The sequence below is a fragment of the Piliocolobus tephrosceles genome, chromosome 15, assembly GCF_002776525.5.
Source record: "Piliocolobus tephrosceles isolate RC106 chromosome 15, ASM277652v3, whole genome shotgun sequence".
Taxonomy (NCBI): domain Eukaryota; kingdom Metazoa; phylum Chordata; class Mammalia; order Primates; family Cercopithecidae; genus Piliocolobus; species Piliocolobus tephrosceles.
The window spans coordinates 48103922-48122836 of record NC_045448.1 but is presented as its reverse complement, the minus strand read 5'-3'; the positions used below and the strand labels follow the sequence as shown (position 1 = coordinate 48122836).

The 18915-nt window shown below is 38.2% G+C and overlaps 1 protein-coding gene across 1 annotated transcript in view; it reads left to right on the top strand.

The window, feature by feature from the left end:
• The window catches only part of FBXO11 (F-box protein 11), a 99710-nt gene that overhangs the window by 56116 nt on the left and 24679 nt on the right, over positions 1 to 18915 (top strand). Inside the window, exons 2-11 of the mRNA XM_023223860.3 lie at positions 10391 to 10518; positions 10664 to 10745; positions 11149 to 11293; positions 14118 to 14247; positions 15247 to 15330; positions 15407 to 15539; positions 17383 to 17489; positions 17573 to 17684; positions 17772 to 17878; positions 17961 to 18098. Of these exons, the coding sequence (XP_023079628.1) occupies positions 10391 to 10518; positions 10664 to 10745; positions 11149 to 11293; positions 14118 to 14247; positions 15247 to 15330; positions 15407 to 15539; positions 17383 to 17489; positions 17573 to 17684; positions 17772 to 17878; positions 17961 to 18098 (1166 nt within the window). The remainder of the gene's footprint in view (positions 1 to 10390; positions 10519 to 10663; positions 10746 to 11148; positions 11294 to 14117; positions 14248 to 15246; positions 15331 to 15406; positions 15540 to 17382; positions 17490 to 17572; positions 17685 to 17771; positions 17879 to 17960; positions 18099 to 18915) is intronic.

Sequence of the window (18915 nt, the reverse complement as noted above, 5' to 3'; positions counted from 1 at the left end):
TTAGGAAATATTGAACGTGAAAAACTAGGGGAACAAATATGTGAATGGAAGGAAACATTTTTAAATGTTCCATTCTGGGGAGAGACTATTTTATACTCCCTTTCCCAAAAGCAATGAGAGAAAATGTCTTGGGAGAACAGAATGTGATATGTAACAGGAAGGAATTAAAATAAGGTTAAGCTATTCTCAAGAGACTTTAATCCTTGAATTAGTAGTTGTCAGTTGGAGATTTTCTTTTTAATCAAACTAAAGTTACGAGCTTTTGTCAATTCTGGGCTCACAGGCATTTTTTACTTATTTTTTAAATTCATTTCAAATTCATCAATCTGTGGACATTTTCTATATAGGGTATTGTTAATTTTGACATCAACAGATAACAGTCCACTTTACATCATATGGCTACCCCTCAAAAATTGAATGGCACGTCTACCATGAAACAGTATTGTACCCATATGTACATTATGATAGCTATGATGGCTAGTCTATGCTTTCTGACTCCCCATTCCTAGTATAGTGTATTTTCAGAGGGACAAAATTCTCTGTTCCAACCCAAGTGACTCACTAATGCTTGAGATCTACATATTTAGTTTTATCTTGGGCATTTCCACTTGAATGTCTCACAGGTACCTCAAAACTCAAAATCCAGACGCTTAACTCATCTTTTTTCCCCACCCTCAGCCTCCAAAGTCACTGCCTTAGTACATGGCACCACCATCCATTGTATTGCCCAAATCAGTATTTGGTTCCAGCCTCTTCTCCACCCCCAGCCCACCATATCCACTCATCAAGTTTTATGAGCTTTATCTTGTATCTCATATATCCATTTCTTCCTCTGTAGCCATCTTCCTCTCTGAGTTGTATTGTGCTATATAGTTCCCTTACTGGTCTCCTCCCACCAGTGCTATTCATTTCCAGTTGTTTTTACATTGTTTGGGTGATCTTCCTAAAACCAAAACCAGAACACATTACTGTTCTTTTTAATACCCTTCAGTGACTGTATTTTGTTTTTAAGATAAAGTCTAAATTCTTTTAAGTGCTTGTAACAGCCTTTATAATTTGGCCTCTGCTACATAGTATAGCCATACATATGGAGCAGCTGGCAGTTCCTTGATACCTGTGCTGGAGATGAGCACCTTCAGGTCTTCACATACACTGTTCCTTCTGCATGACTCTCAGTTATCATCCACTTCTCAGCTTGGACTTTCTTCATCAGAAAACCTTATGCCAATACCCACATGATCTAAGATTGGATTAGATGTTCCTATATATTCCCACAATACTTTGTGCTTATCCTTATCAGCATGTGACACACTTCATTATTACTGCCTGTTTAGTTGTCTGTCTCTTAGGCTTTTAAAGAGCAAATACAATATTCTGTTTGATTGACCTGTTTCACCAACACCTAACAGTACATGGCAAGATTTGGCTTCTGAAGATTGTTACTGAGTAACAAAAATGCACATTTTTTTTTTTTTTTTTTAGTCATTTTAAGTATAATGATTCCTGTAGTGGCAACAATTCAATGTAAGAGTGTGTGTGTGTTAATAACTGAATACATTAATGGAAGTATTATGTAACAGTATCCTAAATAAATAATTTTAAAATGTAACTATATATAAAATCTGAAACATTTGCTTACAGCAAGTCAAGCTTTTAAAAAGGAGTTTTTTAAATTATAACTTTACTTTTGGGCTCTCTACTATAAAATATTTAAATTTTAAGTAAACCATTTAACTTTATAAGTATTTAAGTTTTGTCTTGATTTCCATTTGTGAATTTTTTTAGCAGTTAGAGAAAAGCTGTGGTAGTTTCCAACTGTGTTAGAAACAGTTGTCAAGTGTGGTTCCTTTACACCATGAGACTAGGAGCTGTTTCTAAACACAAAGTTGTTAGTAGCACAGATTTGCCTAAGTTTCCAATCTGATCTGTGACTACGGGTAAGTAAATTGGAATTTGTATATTTGTGGGGAAAAAAACTTCCTTAGTTTATAACCTAGAATGTGTAGACTAACCCCCAGCCAATCAATAGTATAGTTTTTTGCAAACTTTCAAGGTAAAAGGTATATAAAAATCAAGGTATTCTGCTAGCCTCAGAATAAATAGAGTCAAGACACTTAGGAATCTTATTTGAATCTTAAAATAAATTTTCAGTGCTACATTTATTATCAAAGATGTCAAAGATTATTTTTTAATTAAAGAAACATGTTTATTTTCCAGAAGCCTTTACTTATTTCTGTGGTTCCTATTAATAGTGAAGATTGTAGTGTATTTATAGCATAGGATTTGTAGTCAAATCTAGAAATTATAAAATAAATTTTGATATTATGTATGTGTGTGCAAATAGCATACTTTTAAATTGCATATTAACTTTTTGTCCTTTAAGACAGTGGTCCCCAACCTTTTTTGGCACCAACGACTGGTTTTGTGGAAGACAATTTTTCCACGGACTCAGAGGGGTGGATGGTTTCAGGATGAAACTGTTCACCTCAGATCATCAGACATTAGATTCTCATAAAAAGTATACAACCTAGATCCCTCGCACGTGTAGTTCACAGTAGGGTTCACGCTCCTATGAGAATCTAATGCTGTGGCTGATCTGACAGGAGGCAGAGCTCAGGCAATATTGCTTGGTCGCCTACCACTTACCTCCTGGGTGGCCCAGTTCCTAACTGGCCCTGGGGGTTGGGAATTTCTGCTTTAAGAGAACTGATAAAGGTGTAGTGAAAGATATATATGTGTATGTGTGTGGTTTTCTGTTTTTTGTTTTATTGAGGTGGTGTCTCATTCTGTCACCCAGGCTGGAGTGCAGTGGTGCCATCTCGGCTCACTGCAAGCTCTGCCTCCGGGGTTCACACCATTCTCCTGCCTCAGCCTGCCGAGTAGCTGGGACTACAAGCACCTGTCACCACGCCTGGCTAAATTTTTTGTATTTTTAGTACAGACAGGGTTTCACCATGTTAGCCAGGATGGTCTCCATCTCCTGACCTCATGATCCACCCCCTCGGCCTCCCAAAGTGCTGGGATTATAGGCGTGAGCCACCGCGACCAGCCATATGTGTGTTTTTATATATACACACAGTCTCTCTAACACAGTCATGCACCACATAACAATGTTTTCATCAACCACAGAGACTGTATATGACAGTGGTCCCAAAAGATTGTAATACCATATTTCATTTATTTGTTCGTTTGAGATGGAGTCTCGCTCTGTCACCCAGGCTGGAGTGCAGTATGATCTTGGCTCACTGCAACTTCCTGGGTTCAAGCGGTTCTCCTGCCTCGGCCTCCTGAGTAGCTGGGACTACAGGCGTGTGCCACCACGCCTTGCTAATTTTTGTATTTTTAGTAGAGACAGGGTTTCACCATGTTGGCCAGGCTGGTCTTGAACTCCTGACCTCAGGTGTACCGCTGCCTTGGCCTCCTAAAGTGCAGGGATTACAGTTGTGAGCCACCACGACCAGGCTTCTCAGAACGTGTTCTTGTCTTTAAGTGACAAGTGACTGTTTGTGTCTGCATTGTCCAATTAAGGGTAGCTGCTAGCTGCATGTGACTTTTTAGCACTTGAAATGTGCCTAGTCTGAATAGAGGCATGCTGTGTTACACATACGTACTATTTTCAAAGATTTAGTATGAAAACATGTAAATTATCTCAGTAATTTATATTTACATGTTGAAATGATATGCTTCAAATTTAATATGTTAAATAAATATATTAAAATTTCACTGTTTTTTTTTGTAATGCAGCTAAATTACATTTGTGGATCACCTTCTATTTCTGGTGGACATTTTTTCTAACTAAAATAAATATTTCTGTGAATTATGGTTGAAATTGAACATTTTTGGTAGAGAGTTATTTTTAAGTCTTTGATTACAACTTGACATTAATCATTGGCATTAATATTCTATTAGATGTAAAAATGAAAACTATAAAATGAATTTTATTTTATTTTATTTTATTTTTGAGGCAGTTTCGCTTTTGTTGCCCAGGCTGGAGTACAGTGGCATGATCTCGGCTCACTGCAACAACCTCCTCCTAGGTTCAAGTGATTCTCCTGCCTCAGCCTCCTGAGTAGCTGGGATTACAGGCGTGTGCCACCATACCTGTCCAATTTTGTATTTTTAGTAGAGACGGGGTTTCTCCATGTTGGCCAGGCTGGTCTCGAATTCTCAATCTCAGATGATCCACCTGCCTGTGCCTCCCAAAGTGCTGGAGTTTTCAGGCGTGAGCCACTGCGCCTGGCCAAAATTATTTTAAGGTCTTGCTTTTAGACTTGTTGGCGCAAAACCATAACTAATCCATGATTTCGTGTTTCTTGGGTTGGAGCCAGTTTGCCACATCTATCATGGATCTGTGGCTTTATTCATTTTTTTTAAATGTAACAAATATTTTTTGTTTCATGTGTGCTAAGTCTGTCTTGGGAAATACTTCTCCATAATTTCAGGAGGGAACAAAAAATAATGGATCGACATGTAAATGCATTTGTGGATTTGGATGTTGGAAGGAAGTTAAGGCAGTTCTTGTCTGGCTTTTATTTTATTTTATTTTCCTGTAAAGTAGGACATAAGGTCATCATAGCCACCACTAGTGATGGCTTCTCCAAAGAACTCCCTGAATTGAGTAAAATTAAAGGGTTCTCCATTGATGGGAATCAGTGTTTATTGAGTACTTAGTGGGCACCAAGCTAAACACTGAAGAATATAAAAGAGGGCACCGTTTTTACCCTACCTTGCCCTCAGAGCTTATAATTTTGTTAGGGAAATATGACATATAACCAAAAAAAGGCAGCTAAGGTATAGTAAGGAATATATGGTATATATTCAGTACTATAGGAGTTCAAAAGATGAAGTGAACTCAAATGACTAGAGATGTCTTTTAAGCTTTCTCTTGCTGCTTATCACAGTAGTAGCCAAGTAATCTTCCCAGAATGATCCCTTTTTAAGTACCTTCTAGCACTGTACTTGATTCTCAGAACAGTCAGTAGCAATTTAATATGAGAACTATGTAGAAATTAGCACATATTCTTCAGCACAGAGTTCAAAACAATAATTTTATAACTCATGAGCACTTTAGGACAGTGTTTACAAATAGGAAGTTGAGATTTCTGTGGTATGCATGACTTAAATCATGTAGCTTCTTGAATTTATTTGCTGTGCGTTTTAGGATGCAGCTGAATTAGCACCTTCTCTTTCCTGTTATTACCTCTGAATTCCTTACTTTGCAGTCTTTACTATTTGCTATGTTGATGGTGAGAAGGAAAGGATTCCAGGATGGGGTGGGTGGGTATCTGTGGTAATAAGATCGACAGATTTTAAAAAGGTGAAGGTGAGGGAGGGAAGAGGGAGTTGTATAGGATGAAAAGTTTGAGAATGTACTTTTGAGTGTTGTGGAATTGGACTGACTACTGAGGGCGTGGCAGACAAGCTGATAGAGACATTAACCCACATGCATGCATACTACAAACATATCAAAATGAAATATGCAACAAGGGCTGGGTACAGTGGCTCATGCCTGTGATCCCAGCACTTTGGGAGGCCAAGGTGGGCGGATCACTTGAGCTCAGGAGTTTGAGACCCATCCTGGGCAACATGGCAAAACTGTGTCTCTAGGAAAATACAAAAATTAGCCAGGCCTGGTGGCGTGTACACCTGTAAACTGAGGTGAGAGAATTGCTTGAGCCAGGGAAACAGAGGTTGCAGTGAGTCAAGATCTCACCACTGCACTCCAGCCAGGTAACAGAGTGAGACCCTGTCTCAAAAACAAAACAGACAAAAGAAATATGCATTAAGAACAAAACTATAAATGTATAACTAAACTTTTAAGGAAGGAAAGAAGAGGAGGAAAATTCATAGGTATCAGAAATCAGAGAAATAAAATCAGAACAGTAAGCGGGAGCTAGTGTTGCTGTATATAGCATAGGGGACTTTTGGTCCTGCATATGTTCTAAGGTGTCTGGGGTTGAATTTTATTGCACATATGGAGATAGGATATATGACCTTGGGCCTTTTCAAAATATGTCTGGAACAAAGACCCAGGCATGTGGCATAGAGCCTGAAATAACTTCCCTAATTATGCATAGAGATTAGAAAAAGTGCCCACTAGTCAAACACTCACTCAAGAACAAAGTCAATGACAGAACAGTGTGAGGGAGAATATAAAATATGAAATGATTGAAGAGATGAAAGAAGGAAATGAAGCAATGACGTAATAGATCAGTGTGAAAAAGAAACAATAAGACTTGGAAAAAATTAACTTTTTGAAATTAAAAATATAATCATGGAAATTGGCAGTAGATGGGTTAAATTTCAGATTAGACAGATACTCTTGCCTTGGCTGAAAAGGAAAAGTCTAGCAATAAATGGTTAAGAATAAGCAAATCTAGGCCAGGCACAGTGGCTCACGCCTGTAATCCCAGCACTTTGGGAGGCTGAGGCAGGCGATCACCTGAGGTTAGGAGTTCGAGACCAGCCTGGCCAACGTAGCGAAACCCCGTCTCTATTAAAAATACAAAAATTAGCTGGGCGTGGTGGTGCATTCCTGTAATCCCAGCTACTCGGAAGGCTGAGGCTGGAGAATAGCTTGAACTTGGGAGGCAGAGGTTGCAGTGAGTTGAGATCACACCATTGCACTCCAACCTGGGCAACAGAGCAAGACTCATCCCCCCCCTAAAAAAAGAAGCAAATCTAAAATGTAATCCATAAAAGTAAGAAATTGAAAATAAAGGATTTAAAAAATACTAGACTGATACAAACCAAAACAAAACCAAAATAGATTTGGTTTTTAAAAATACAATCGTGGAAATTGGCAGTAGATGGGTTAAATTTAAGATTAGACAGATACTCTTGCCTTAGATGAAAAGGAAAAGTCTAGCAATAAATGGTTAAGAATAAGCAAATCTAGGCCAATAAATGGTTAAAAATAAGCAAAAATAGACCAAAAATAGATTTTTAAGGCAGAAAGCATTGTTAGTGATGAAAGAAGTCGTTGCATAATAAAGATAATGAAGAAAGGCATTACATAATGAAGAATGGAATAATTCACAAGGAAGAAATAGTTATCTTGAATCTGTGTGTCCAAATAATATTAACTCAAAGCACATAAAGCAAAAATTTGCAGGCAAAAAAAAAAGACTACCTACAAATACAGTGGGAGATTTCAGCACATTTCCTTCAGAAGCCAATGAATAAAAAAACCACCACCACCCTCAACAAAAGTGGAAAAAATGAAAGCATAGAGACTGTTTGAACAACACAATTAACAAGCTACGTCTTTTAGACATGTTTAAACTGTACTCTCAAAATTAGTGTTGATGTTCCTTTCAAGCACATATAGGACATTTACTAGTCATATTATTAATATACAAACATTTATAGAGTTACACATACTAAACCTCAAAGGGAGGGAGTTCCACAAATGCCTAAGCGTATCTTACTGGCTACTTTTTGTGATTCCTGCAGTACATGGAAAATTTACAAGCTGGGCACATTGACTCACAGCTGTAATAATCTCAGCACTTTGGGAGGCCATGGTAGGAGGATCACTTGAGCTCAGGAGTTTTGAGACTAGCCTGCACAACATGGTGAGACCTTGTGTCTTAAAAAAAAAAAATTCGTTTTAATTAGCCAGGTTCCAGCTATTCGGGAGGCCAAGGTGGGAGGGCTGCCGGAGCCCAGGAGATCCAGGCTGCAGCAAGCTATGGTTGTGCCACTGTATTCCAGCCTGGGTGACAAAGTGAGACCCTGTATCTTTTTTTTTTTTTTAAGACAAAAATTTCCTTGTTTTTCCAAGTTTCATGTGAAAGTGATTTTAATCAAATAATATTTAAAAGAAATAATAGTAATTGAAATACCTCTTGAACTCTGCATATGAGCCCAGGCATACTGTGTGTTTTACATATATTTAAGTTTTTAGCAGCTTTCAGTTATAACATACGATTGTCGCCTTTAATAGATGAGAAAATGTAGGCTTAAAAATGTTTATTTACACCCAAGGTTAGCTGACTGGAGATCTCTACTTTTAAATATTACACTTTTACAAACTCTACTCCCTTTTTATACCTTTGTTATGAAATATAGCTAAGTGGAGAAACCTACATAAAACACAAATACAGAGTTTGTTGACTTATTATTAAGGTATTATCTTTGTAATACCAACAAGTCAAGAAATAGAACTTTGCCGGCCACTAAGCCTTTTATGTTTCCCATTCTAATTATATTCTCCTCCTTCCCCACTAAAAGCATTTGTATTATAATCATTTTCTAGCATTTTAAAAAATACTTTGGCCTGGCGCAGTGGCTCATGCCTGTAATCTCAGCACTTTGGGAGGCTGAGGTGGGCGGATCACGAGGTCAGGAGTCTAGAGACCATCCTGGCCAACATGGTGAAACCCCGTCTCTACTAAAATACAAAAAATTAGCCAGGCATGGTGGTATGTGCCTGTAGTCCCAGCTACTCGGGAGACTGAGACAGGGGAATGGCTTGAACCCAGGAGGTGGAGACTGCAGTGAGCCAAGATCACGCCACTGCACTGCAGCCTGGCGACAGAGCAAGACTCCATCTCAAATAATAATTTGAATACCAAAGTGTACATTCTTAATGTGTTTTAGAAAGTTTTCCTTATTTTTCTCCCACTGTTTTTGTCCAATTTATTTGTCAAGAAACTGGTAGTTTGACCTGTAGAGTTTCTTCCAAGTTTGATCAGATTCAGGTTTTATGTTTTTGGACAGACTTTATAGGTAGTGGTATAGGAGATATATATACACTACTGGTTGTTTTTGTGATTTTACAGACTATTGGTACTCATTGGTTAAATCTGTTAACTCATTAGAGATAGCAAAATGGTGATTCTCTAATTTTATTATCTCTTCATTACTGGAATGTTTCTAAAGAGAAGCTTCCCCTCATCTAATACTTAGCTACCTGGTGATTCAATTTATGTAAGAGAGGAAGAATAAGTGTTTGCTTATTTCTTGTTATTTACCAGTTTTGTGTTTTTTTTGTTTTTTTTTTTTTGAGATGGAGTCTTGCTCTGTCCAGGCTGGAGTGCAGTGGCGCGATCTTGGCTCACTGCAAGCTCCACCTCCCGGGTCCATGGCATTCTCCTGCCTCAGCCTCCTGAGTAGCTGGGACTACAGGCGCCCGCTACCACGTCTGGCTAATTTTTTGTATTTTTAGTAGAGACGGAGTTTCACTGTGTTAGCTAGGATGGTCTCGATCTCCTGACCTCGTGATCTGCCCGCCTCAGCCTCCTAAAGTGCTGGGATTACAGGTGTGAGCCACTGCGTTATTTACCAGTTTTCAACATGATGGGTTGGTTTCCACTAGCATCTTTCAAATAATCTTTTTTTTTTAAATTTTTAAAGTATTATTATGAACTCATAGATGGATGGAATTACTGATTTTGAGACAGGGTCTTGCTCTGTCACCCAGGCTGGAGTGCAGATGTGTGATCACAGTTCACTGCAGCTGTGCCCTGTTGGAAGCACTTTGGAGGCCAAGGTGGGAGGATCACTTGAACCCAGGAGTCTGAGACCAGCCTGGGCAATATAGTGAGACCCCATCTCTTAAAAAAAAAAAAATTTTTTTTCAAGTAGCTGGGTGGTGGTGCACGCCTGTAGCCCCAGTGCTTGGGATGCTGAGGCAGGAGGATTTCTTGAGCCCAAGAGGTTGAGGCTGCAGTGAACTGTGATTGGGCCGCTGCACTCCAGCCTGGGCGACAGAATGAGACCCTGTCTCCAAAAAAAAAAAAAAAGTTTATACACCAGACCACCTTCTGACACACTTTTTACCCTACTTGGTATCTCATACCCTATACTGAGCTATTCTTCTTCATAGACACCCTCCTTGCCAAACTACCTTCACCCTATATGGTCTCTAACCATGTAGTACCAGTTCCCTTGCCACTCCTCTCAGCAAGTGGACATCCTCCTCACCATTTTTTTAAAAAAATGTCTTCCACGGCTGGGCAGGTGGATCACAAGGTCAGGAGATCGAGACCATCCTGGCTACCATGATGAAACCCCATCTCTACTAAAAATACAAAAAATTAGCCAGGCATTGTGGTGGGTGCCTATAGTCCCAGCTACTTGGGAGGCTGAGGCAGGAGAATGGCTTGAACCCAGGAGGCGGAGTTTGCAGTGAGCAAAGATCACGCCACTGCACTCCAGCCTGGGCGACAGAGCGAGACTCCGTCTCAAAAAAAAAAAAAAAAAAAGTCTTCCATATTTTATAGAAATCTAACATTTCTTTCATATGGCTATCCAGTTGGTTGGAATTTCATATAAAACTTGCATCTGCTCCCTCCCAAATTTGAAGTTTTAAGAAAGTTTTCTGTATCCGTAGAACTGTTTTTTAAAAGGGTGTAATTTTTCTTATTGCTTTTGTTTATAACAGATGATGATGTGCCTGCAGATATGGTTGCAGAAGAATCAGGTCCTGGTGCACAAAATAGTCCATACCAACTTCGTAGAAAAACTCTTTTGCCGAAAAGAACAGCGTGTCCCACAAAGAACAGTATGGAGGTAACTTTAAATGTAATTGCTTTTCTTTTTGTAATGAAAGAATTTTCAGGAAACAAACAAAAAAGGGAATGTCATCCTTTTTTAGAAGTAATGATTAGGGATGATAAGAATATTTGCTTTACTAGTTTCTGTTTTGTTTTTGAAGGGCGCCTCAACTTCAACTACAGAAAACTTCGGTCATCGTGCAAAACGTGCACGAGTGTCTGGAAAATCACAAGATCTATCAGGTATTTCCTATGGGAGAGTAAGAAATGGGGTAAAATAATTTTTTTTATATTTTGCTTGATACAAAAAATGAACATTAAATGTATTCGAGTATTACCTTTGGGATTCAGAAAGTGATTATTACAGAATAAACTTTAGAACCCTGACCACTCCCTCTGACTTTTATTGTTGTATAAAAATGCTTTTTATGTATTTAACCATTTTCTGAGATGGCACATAATACCTAAAAGAGGGAGTACTTTTGTTAGTTCAGGATAGAGATGTGTTACCCATGAAACCCACATGCTTATAAAATGACCAATATCCAAAAAAAAAGCTATTCATTAGATAAAATGAAAACTGTGTTCTTTAAATAATGAGAAAGTTACTGCTCGAATGATAGTTTATATGTTAATCTCTTCATAGCAGCACCTGCTGAACAGTATCTTCAGGAGAAACTGCCAGATGAAGTGGTTCTAAAAATCTTCTCTTACTTGCTGGAACAGGATCTTTGTAGAGCAGCTTGTGTATGTAAACGCTTCAGTGAACTTGCTAATGATCCAATTTTGTGGTAAGTAAAAACCTATTCCTTATTAACTTGAGATATATTATTTGTTGCCCAAAATGCTAAACATAGTAGGAAAGTCGGAGTGGTGAGTTGGTAGTTACAATTAGTTGGAACAAAATTAAAATGCTTATCAATTCCAAGTTACAAATGAGGACTGTCAGTCCAGGTGGTATTTATAAAATCAGTAAATGAAGTATTTTCTCTGCTATTTATCAGTTAATAGCAACTGAGTGATTATGGGGAATGTTTTTCTTTTAATAGCTTTTTAGAAACAGAACCTAGTGTAATTTAAAATAGCTAATGAATTTTAAATCTGATAGATTAGAGTGTAGGTTTTATATATCACTTTTGGAAAACAGTTGTATTCATGAATCTTTAATTCATACCCTTTGACCCAGTAATTCTACTTCTGAAACTGTTTTTTTGCCTTATGTACAAATTTTTCATAACAGCCTAGTTAATGAGAAAAATTATAAATAATCTAAATATCCAGAAATAAGGGAATGAACTAAGTAAACTTTGTAATGTGTACTTGGAGAGTTGTGATATAACCACTAATAGTAATTTTTACAAAGAGATTTTCATTTGTTTTTCGAGAGACAGGGTCTTGCTCTGTCACCCAGGCTGGAGTGCAGTGGCGCGATCACAGCTCACTGCAGCCTCAACCTTCTGGGCTCAAGCCATTCTCCCACCTCAGCCTCCTGAATAGCTGGGACCACAGGCATGTGTCACCATGCCCAGCTAATTTTTTTTTTTTTTTTTTTTTTGGAGACACAGGGTCTCACTCTATTACTCAGTCTGATCTTGAACTCTTGGGGTCAAGTGATCCTTCTACCTCAGCTGCCCAAAGTGTTGGGATTACAGGCATGAGCCACCACACCCAGCCCAAGTTTTTAATAACATGAAAAAATGCTGTTATAAAAAGTCAAAAGAGGCCAGGTGTGGTGGCTTCTGCCTGTGGTCCCAGCTACTCCAGAGGCTGAGGCAGGAGGATCGTTAGCCCAGGAAGTCAAGGCTGCAGAGAGCCATGATTGTGCCACTGCACTTCAGCCTGGGCAACAGTGGGAGACCCTGTTTTTTAAAGAAAAGAACAGAGTACAAAATTGAATATGCTATATAATCACAACTATAATAAATGATCTGTAGATAAAATGAGTGGAAGGAAATATGGCAGACCGTTAATAGTTAATATATTGAAACTACAGTTCTTTACACTTTTACAACAGTTATATGTGTTACTTTTATGATGCACAAAAGGAGCACCATATATATATATATATGTTTTTGTTGTTTTTGACGGAGTTTCGCTCTTGTTGCCCAGGCTAGAGTACAGTGGCGCAATCTTGGCTCACTGCAACCTCTGCCTCCTGGGTTCAAGCAATTCTCCTGCCTCAGCCTCCTGAGTAGCTGGGATTACAGATGCCTGCCACCATGCTCGGCTAATTTTTGTATTTTTAGTAGAAGCAGGGTTTCACTATGTTGGCTAGGCTGGTCTTGGACTCCTGACCTCAGGTAATCCTCCTGCCTCGGCCTCCCAAAGTGTGGGATTACAGGCATGAGCCAGTGCGCCTGGCCCACACCTTACATTTAACAGAAAAATTACAAAGGAGAAATGAAAATGAAGAGTAGCAGAACAAAATAGCATTGCTCACTGTGCCAAAAATGATAATAGTTAACCATTACTCCAGTTTGAAGATTTGATGGTTCTTGATAGGATATAAATGGGTTGAAGATATAGGACAAATTAAATTCAAAGTATTTTACTGAAACTTATCTTTTTGGCCAGTCGAAGTGGCTCATGCCTGTAATCCTAGCACTTTGGGAATTGAAGTGGGAAGATATACTTGAGCCCAGGAGTTTGAGATCATCCTGGGCAACATACTAGGACCTCATTTCTACCAAAAAAAAAAAGGAAAAATAAGGCAAGAGGATCACTTGAACCTCAGAGGTCAAGGCTGCAGTGAGCCATGATCACGCCTCTGTACTCCAGTGTGGGCAACAGGAGTGAAATCCTGTCTCAAAAAGAAAAAGAAAATTATCTTTTTAAGTGATAATCATGATGTTTTTACAGTAAGAATAACTTTTTTTTCCCCTTCCTGAGTGAACAGTTCGTAAGGAAATTGAAACTTTTTGTTCTTTTGTGTGGACCAATTTTCATTCGCAGTTACATTGTGAAAATTTTCACAGGAAAACTAATTTTCAGCCAGGCATGGTGGCTCACGCCTGTAATCCCAGCACTTTGGGAGGCTGAGGTGGGTAAATAACTTGAGCTCCAGAGTTTGAGACCAGCCTGGGTAACATGTGCCTGTAGTCCCAGCTACTTGGGAGACAGAGGTGGGAGGATCATTTGAGCCCGGGAGGCAGAGGTTGCAGTGAGCTGAGATGGTGCCACTGCACTCCAGCCTGGGTAACAGAACTAGACTATGTCTCAAAGGAAAAAAAAAGGAAAAGAAACTAATTTCCATATGCAACTACACTGAAAATTTTAAATGTGAAAAATACGTTTTCACATTTTAAATCCTGTTTTTAGCTGGCGTGGTGATGCATGCCTGTAATCTCAACTACTCAGGAGGCTAAGGCTAAAGAATCGCTTGAACCTGGGAGAGGGAGGTTGCAGTGAGCCAGGATCGTGCCACTGCACTCTAGCCTGGATGACAGTGAGACTCCATCTCAAAAAAGAAAAATCCTGTGTTTTAATATTCATTTTTGTCTATTCTTATTTTTTTCTCAAGTTTTTGAGGCCTCAAATAATTGTTGTAGTTGTTCAAAACTGTTTTAATCTGAAGGACATTTTATCAAGAAAATTTTAATTCCTTTCTCTGTTCAGGAAACGATTATATATGGAAGTATTTGAATATACTCGCCCTATGATGCATCCTGAACCTGGTAAATTCTACCAGATTAATCCAGAAGAGTATGAACATCCAAATCCCTGGAAAGAGAGTTTCCAGCAGTTGGTATGAAATATACATAGAATATATTGGTTTATATTATACATTTGCAAATAACTTTCTTTTAAGAAATAAGTTTAGGCAGGACATGGTGGCTCACACCTGTAATCCCAACACCTTGAGAGGCCGAGGTAGGCGGATCACCTGAGGTCAGGAGTTCAAGACCAGCTTGGCCAACATGGCGAAACCCCGTCTCTTCTAAAAATACAAAAATTAGCCGGATGTGGTAGCTCACGTCTGTAATCCCAGCTACTCGGGAGGCTAAGGCAGGAGAATCGCTTGAACCTAGGTGGGAGGCAGAGTTGCAGAGAGCTGAGATTGCACCGCTGCACTCCAGCCTGGGCGAGAGAGTGACACTCTGTCTCGGGGAAAAAAAAAGTTGAGTAGGTTTTAAAGGTAAACCAATGAACATTTATCAACCAACAGAATATTCAACAATTCTTTTCACTACTGACATATCCATTAATAAGTTAGTGACAGTAAGCATTAGTAGCCTGTGAGCAGTTGTGATTTCAGTGGGTATTTAAATTATTAGTGTTCAGTAGTTGTTTTAAACTTCCACGTTTAGCTTAATTGATATGTGGTCCTTCATGAATGAGTCTCAGCCGGAGATGATTTTGCTTTCTGCGGGGCATTTGGCAATGTTGGGAGACATTTTTTGATCGTCGCAATGGGAGGAGAGTGTGCTGCTGATACTTGGCTGGGTAGAAGCCAGGGATTACCTCTAAACATCCTACAATGCACAGGATAGCCCCCATAACAAAGAATTAACTGGCCCAAAATATCAGTAATGCTGAGATTGAGAAACCCTATTTTTTGTTTCTGGATATTACTGGATCATAACTTGTTTTAGATTTTACATTGTACTCTATGACAGAAAATTATTTGGAATAATTGAGGATTATTTTTGATTTTTAATAAAAGTTGTTCATGCAGTTGTACATTGATTTAAATATAAGGTTTATGTTAGTAGTCATTGGTTTTGCTTTGTTTCTGGCATTTTAGTATAAAGGTGCACATGTAAAGCCAGGATTTGCTGAACATTTCTACAGTAACCCTGCAAGATATAAAGGAAGAGAAAATATGTTGGTATGTTTGATTTTTATTTTTATGACTTAAAATGGTAATCTTTCAGTTCTGTACTGACACATTTATTTTTTTCTAGTATTATGATACTATTGAAGATGCCCTTGGTGGGGTACAAGAGGCTCATTTTGATGGACTTATCTTTGTTCATTCTGGAATATATACTGATGAATGGATATATATTGAATCTCCAATCACCATGATTGGTGCAGGTATTTTGAAGTGCATTGTCATTAAAATTTTAATATTTTACTCATTTATGTGATAGGATTTTTAAAATGCTAGTGACTTAAAATCCAGTTGAATCTTTATAATATCCTGCTAGTAAAGTAGGAATGAAGATATCACACATATTTTTTATTTTTTTATTTTTTTGAGACAGAGTCTCACTCTGTCGCCCAGGCTGGAGTGCAGTGGCCGGATCTCAGCTCACTGCAAGCTCTGCCTCCCAGGTTCACGCCATTCTCCTGCCTCAGCCTCCCGAGTAGCTGGGACTACAGGCCCCCGCCACCTAGCCCAGCTAGTTTTTTGTATTTTTAGTAGAGACAGGGTTTCACCGTGTTAGCCAGGATGGTCTCGATCTCCTGACCTCGTGATCCGCCCGTCTCGGCCTCCCAAAGTGCTGGGATTACAGGCTTGAGCCACCGTGCCCGGCCAATATCACACATATTTTAAGTGAAGGAAATGAAAACATAAGAGTTCATAAATTATAGCTGTATATAAATTTCTTTCTTCACCTCCCTCCCCCGCCCCCCCCCCTCTTTTTTTTTTGATACAGAGTCTAGCTGTGTCACCCAGGCTAAAGTGCAGTGGCACAACCTCGGTTCACTGCAACCTCTGCCTCCTGGGTTCAAGCAATTCTCATGCCTCAGCCTCTCAAGTAGCTGGGATTATAGGCGTGCACCACTATGCCTAGATAATTTTTGTATTTTTAGCAGAGACAGGGTTTTGCCATGTTGGCCAGACTAGTCTCAAACTCCTGGCCTAAAGTGATCTGCCCACCTGGGTCTCCCAAAGTGCTGAGATTACAGGCATGAGCCACTGTGCCTGGCCGTATATGTTTCCTGATGTTAGTACTTTCTCCAGTTGCCTTCAGTTATTCATTAAACAAAAAAAAAAATAGTTTTTTCATCTTTTATTTGAAAATAAAGATGCGGCCGGCTGCAGTGGCTCACACCTGTAATCCCAGCACTTTGGGAGGCTGAGGTGGGTGGACCACTTGAGGTCAGGAGTTGAAGACTGGCCTGGCCAACATGGTGAAACCCCATCTCTACTAAAAATACAAAAAAATTAGCCAGGTGTGGTGGTGTGCACCTGTAATCCCAGCTACTCTGGAGGCTGAGGCGGAGAATTACAAAGAAAGATGCTAATATTTTTATTGCTATGTTTTTAAAGGAACTGAAATATAATTTTTAAATACTTTTGTACTATTTCAAAGCTATTTATGGTCAAGTTTCTAAGAATAAATGTAATATCTGTGGAACACTGAGTCATTTGAAGATTGGTGTGTGTTTTTTTTTTTTTGAGGATACAGTACATAGAACATTTTAAGATAGCTACTAATTATTATTTGCTAGTGAAATTTGCATTTACAGTCTCTTTTGCTTTCTTCCTCTATCTCCTCATGAAGATGGGGAGGACAGAGTAGAGCAAATTTTTGTCTGGTGATTTTATTACTTTCTAAATAGAGGCCACTGTTGGAAATAAATTTAAATAGAGGTCTCTTCTCTTCTTGAGCTTCTATTTCCAGTGCTGCTGCTAGAAACAGAATGGTTTCCACAAGAAACCATTTTTTGTTTTTGTTTCCACAAGAAACCATTTTTTAATATGTCATTGCATTTTATATTCATAGTATATTTATAGTTCAATGTTATTAGAAGTATTACTGTGCATGGATTTGAATATAGCAAAGGCTGATGGTGAAACATAGTTAACTGATAGTGAATATTAGTCGTACTACTCAGTACTAATGTTTTTAGTAAGTTCCCCCTCCATAAAGATACCCATCTGTTGAAATCGAATAAAGGTAATATGCATAAAATATCTGCTCCACAGCACCTGGGAAAGTGGCAGACAAAGTTATAATTGAAAACACTAGAGATTCAACCTTCGTTTTTATGGAAGGCTCTGAAGATGCTTATGTTGGATATATGACAATAAGGGTAAGAAATGTTAAGATTTAAAATACACGTTGAAATCATAAAGGCAGTAATTGTTTATTTCAAAAAAAATGTTTACTTTTCAGTTTAACCCTGATGACAAATCTGCACAACACCACAATGCACACCACTGCTTAGAGATTACGGTAAATTGTAGCCCTATTATTGATCACTGTATCATCCGAAGTACATGTACAGGTTAGTGTTTTATCTTTTACAATAAAATTTGGAGTCACTGTATTGTTGCCCAGTAGGTATTTAAATAAATAATTAATTTTTCTACAGTTGGTTCTGCAGTATGTGTTAGTGGTCAAGGAGCATGTCCCACTATCAAGCACTGTAACATCAGCGACTGTGAAAATGTTGGACTGTATATAACAGATCATGCACAGGTATTTTTCAATTTTGTCGGGTTTTTTTAAAAAAAAAATTTTAAAAGCTCTACTGACATTTGTTTTTGATTACTTGTTGTAGGGAATATATGAGGATAATGAAATTTCCAATAATGCATTAGCTGGGATTTGGGTTAAAAATCATGGAAACCCAATTATTAGACGGAATCATATTCATCATGGACGTGATGTTGGTGTGTTCACATTTGATCATGGCATGGTAAGAACACTTATTTTTAATAGAAAAACCGACTTCTGCATCAGTTAAATTTCAAGTATATTTCAGCATTATTTTCTCATCACCAAATTATCTGAATTGAGGAGTGTAGGTTTAAAAGCAATTTCAGCATTATATTTTAAAATGAATATGCAACATTTACTCTATAAATTTATGCATCAAACATATCCATGTAGACATAATAGCGTTCTTAGGCAATATATGTGATCTTTGAGGGCAGTAAGGTATAAGCCATTAATTCTCAAATGTGTGTGTGCATAAAAGTCACCCAAAAGCTTTCTGTTGTAATGAAAATTCCTGTATCCTCAGATTTAATCAAAATTTCCAAGGATGGGACCTAGAATATGTATTTTTAATAAGCACCATAAGTGAATCTAACACAGTTTGTGGGGTATACTTTGAGATATAATGGTTTCATTGTTATTTTGCTTTTCATTTAATTCCTCTTGAAAATTTTTAAACTGGCAGAACTTTAATAGGAGATATAATGATAAAATATCAGTTTTAAAAACGTTATGCAGCAGTTACATTAGGCATCCTTGTGGAGTATACTGTGTTTTAAATATTACTATATAGTTTTACATAATTTTCTAGAGACATGACTTTTTGAGCTTGAGATCACCATTTCAAAATAATGTTTTGAATGTCTGTTCAGATTTTTTTTTCATTTAATGTCAAATTTTCCTTGAGGTAATTGTCAAGTCCTAATACAGCATTGGTAAAATTTTCTGTTGAGGAGTCTGAGATGGGAGAGAGGGTCGTAGCATTGTGGCAAGTAGGATTATGGTGAGGTTTTGTT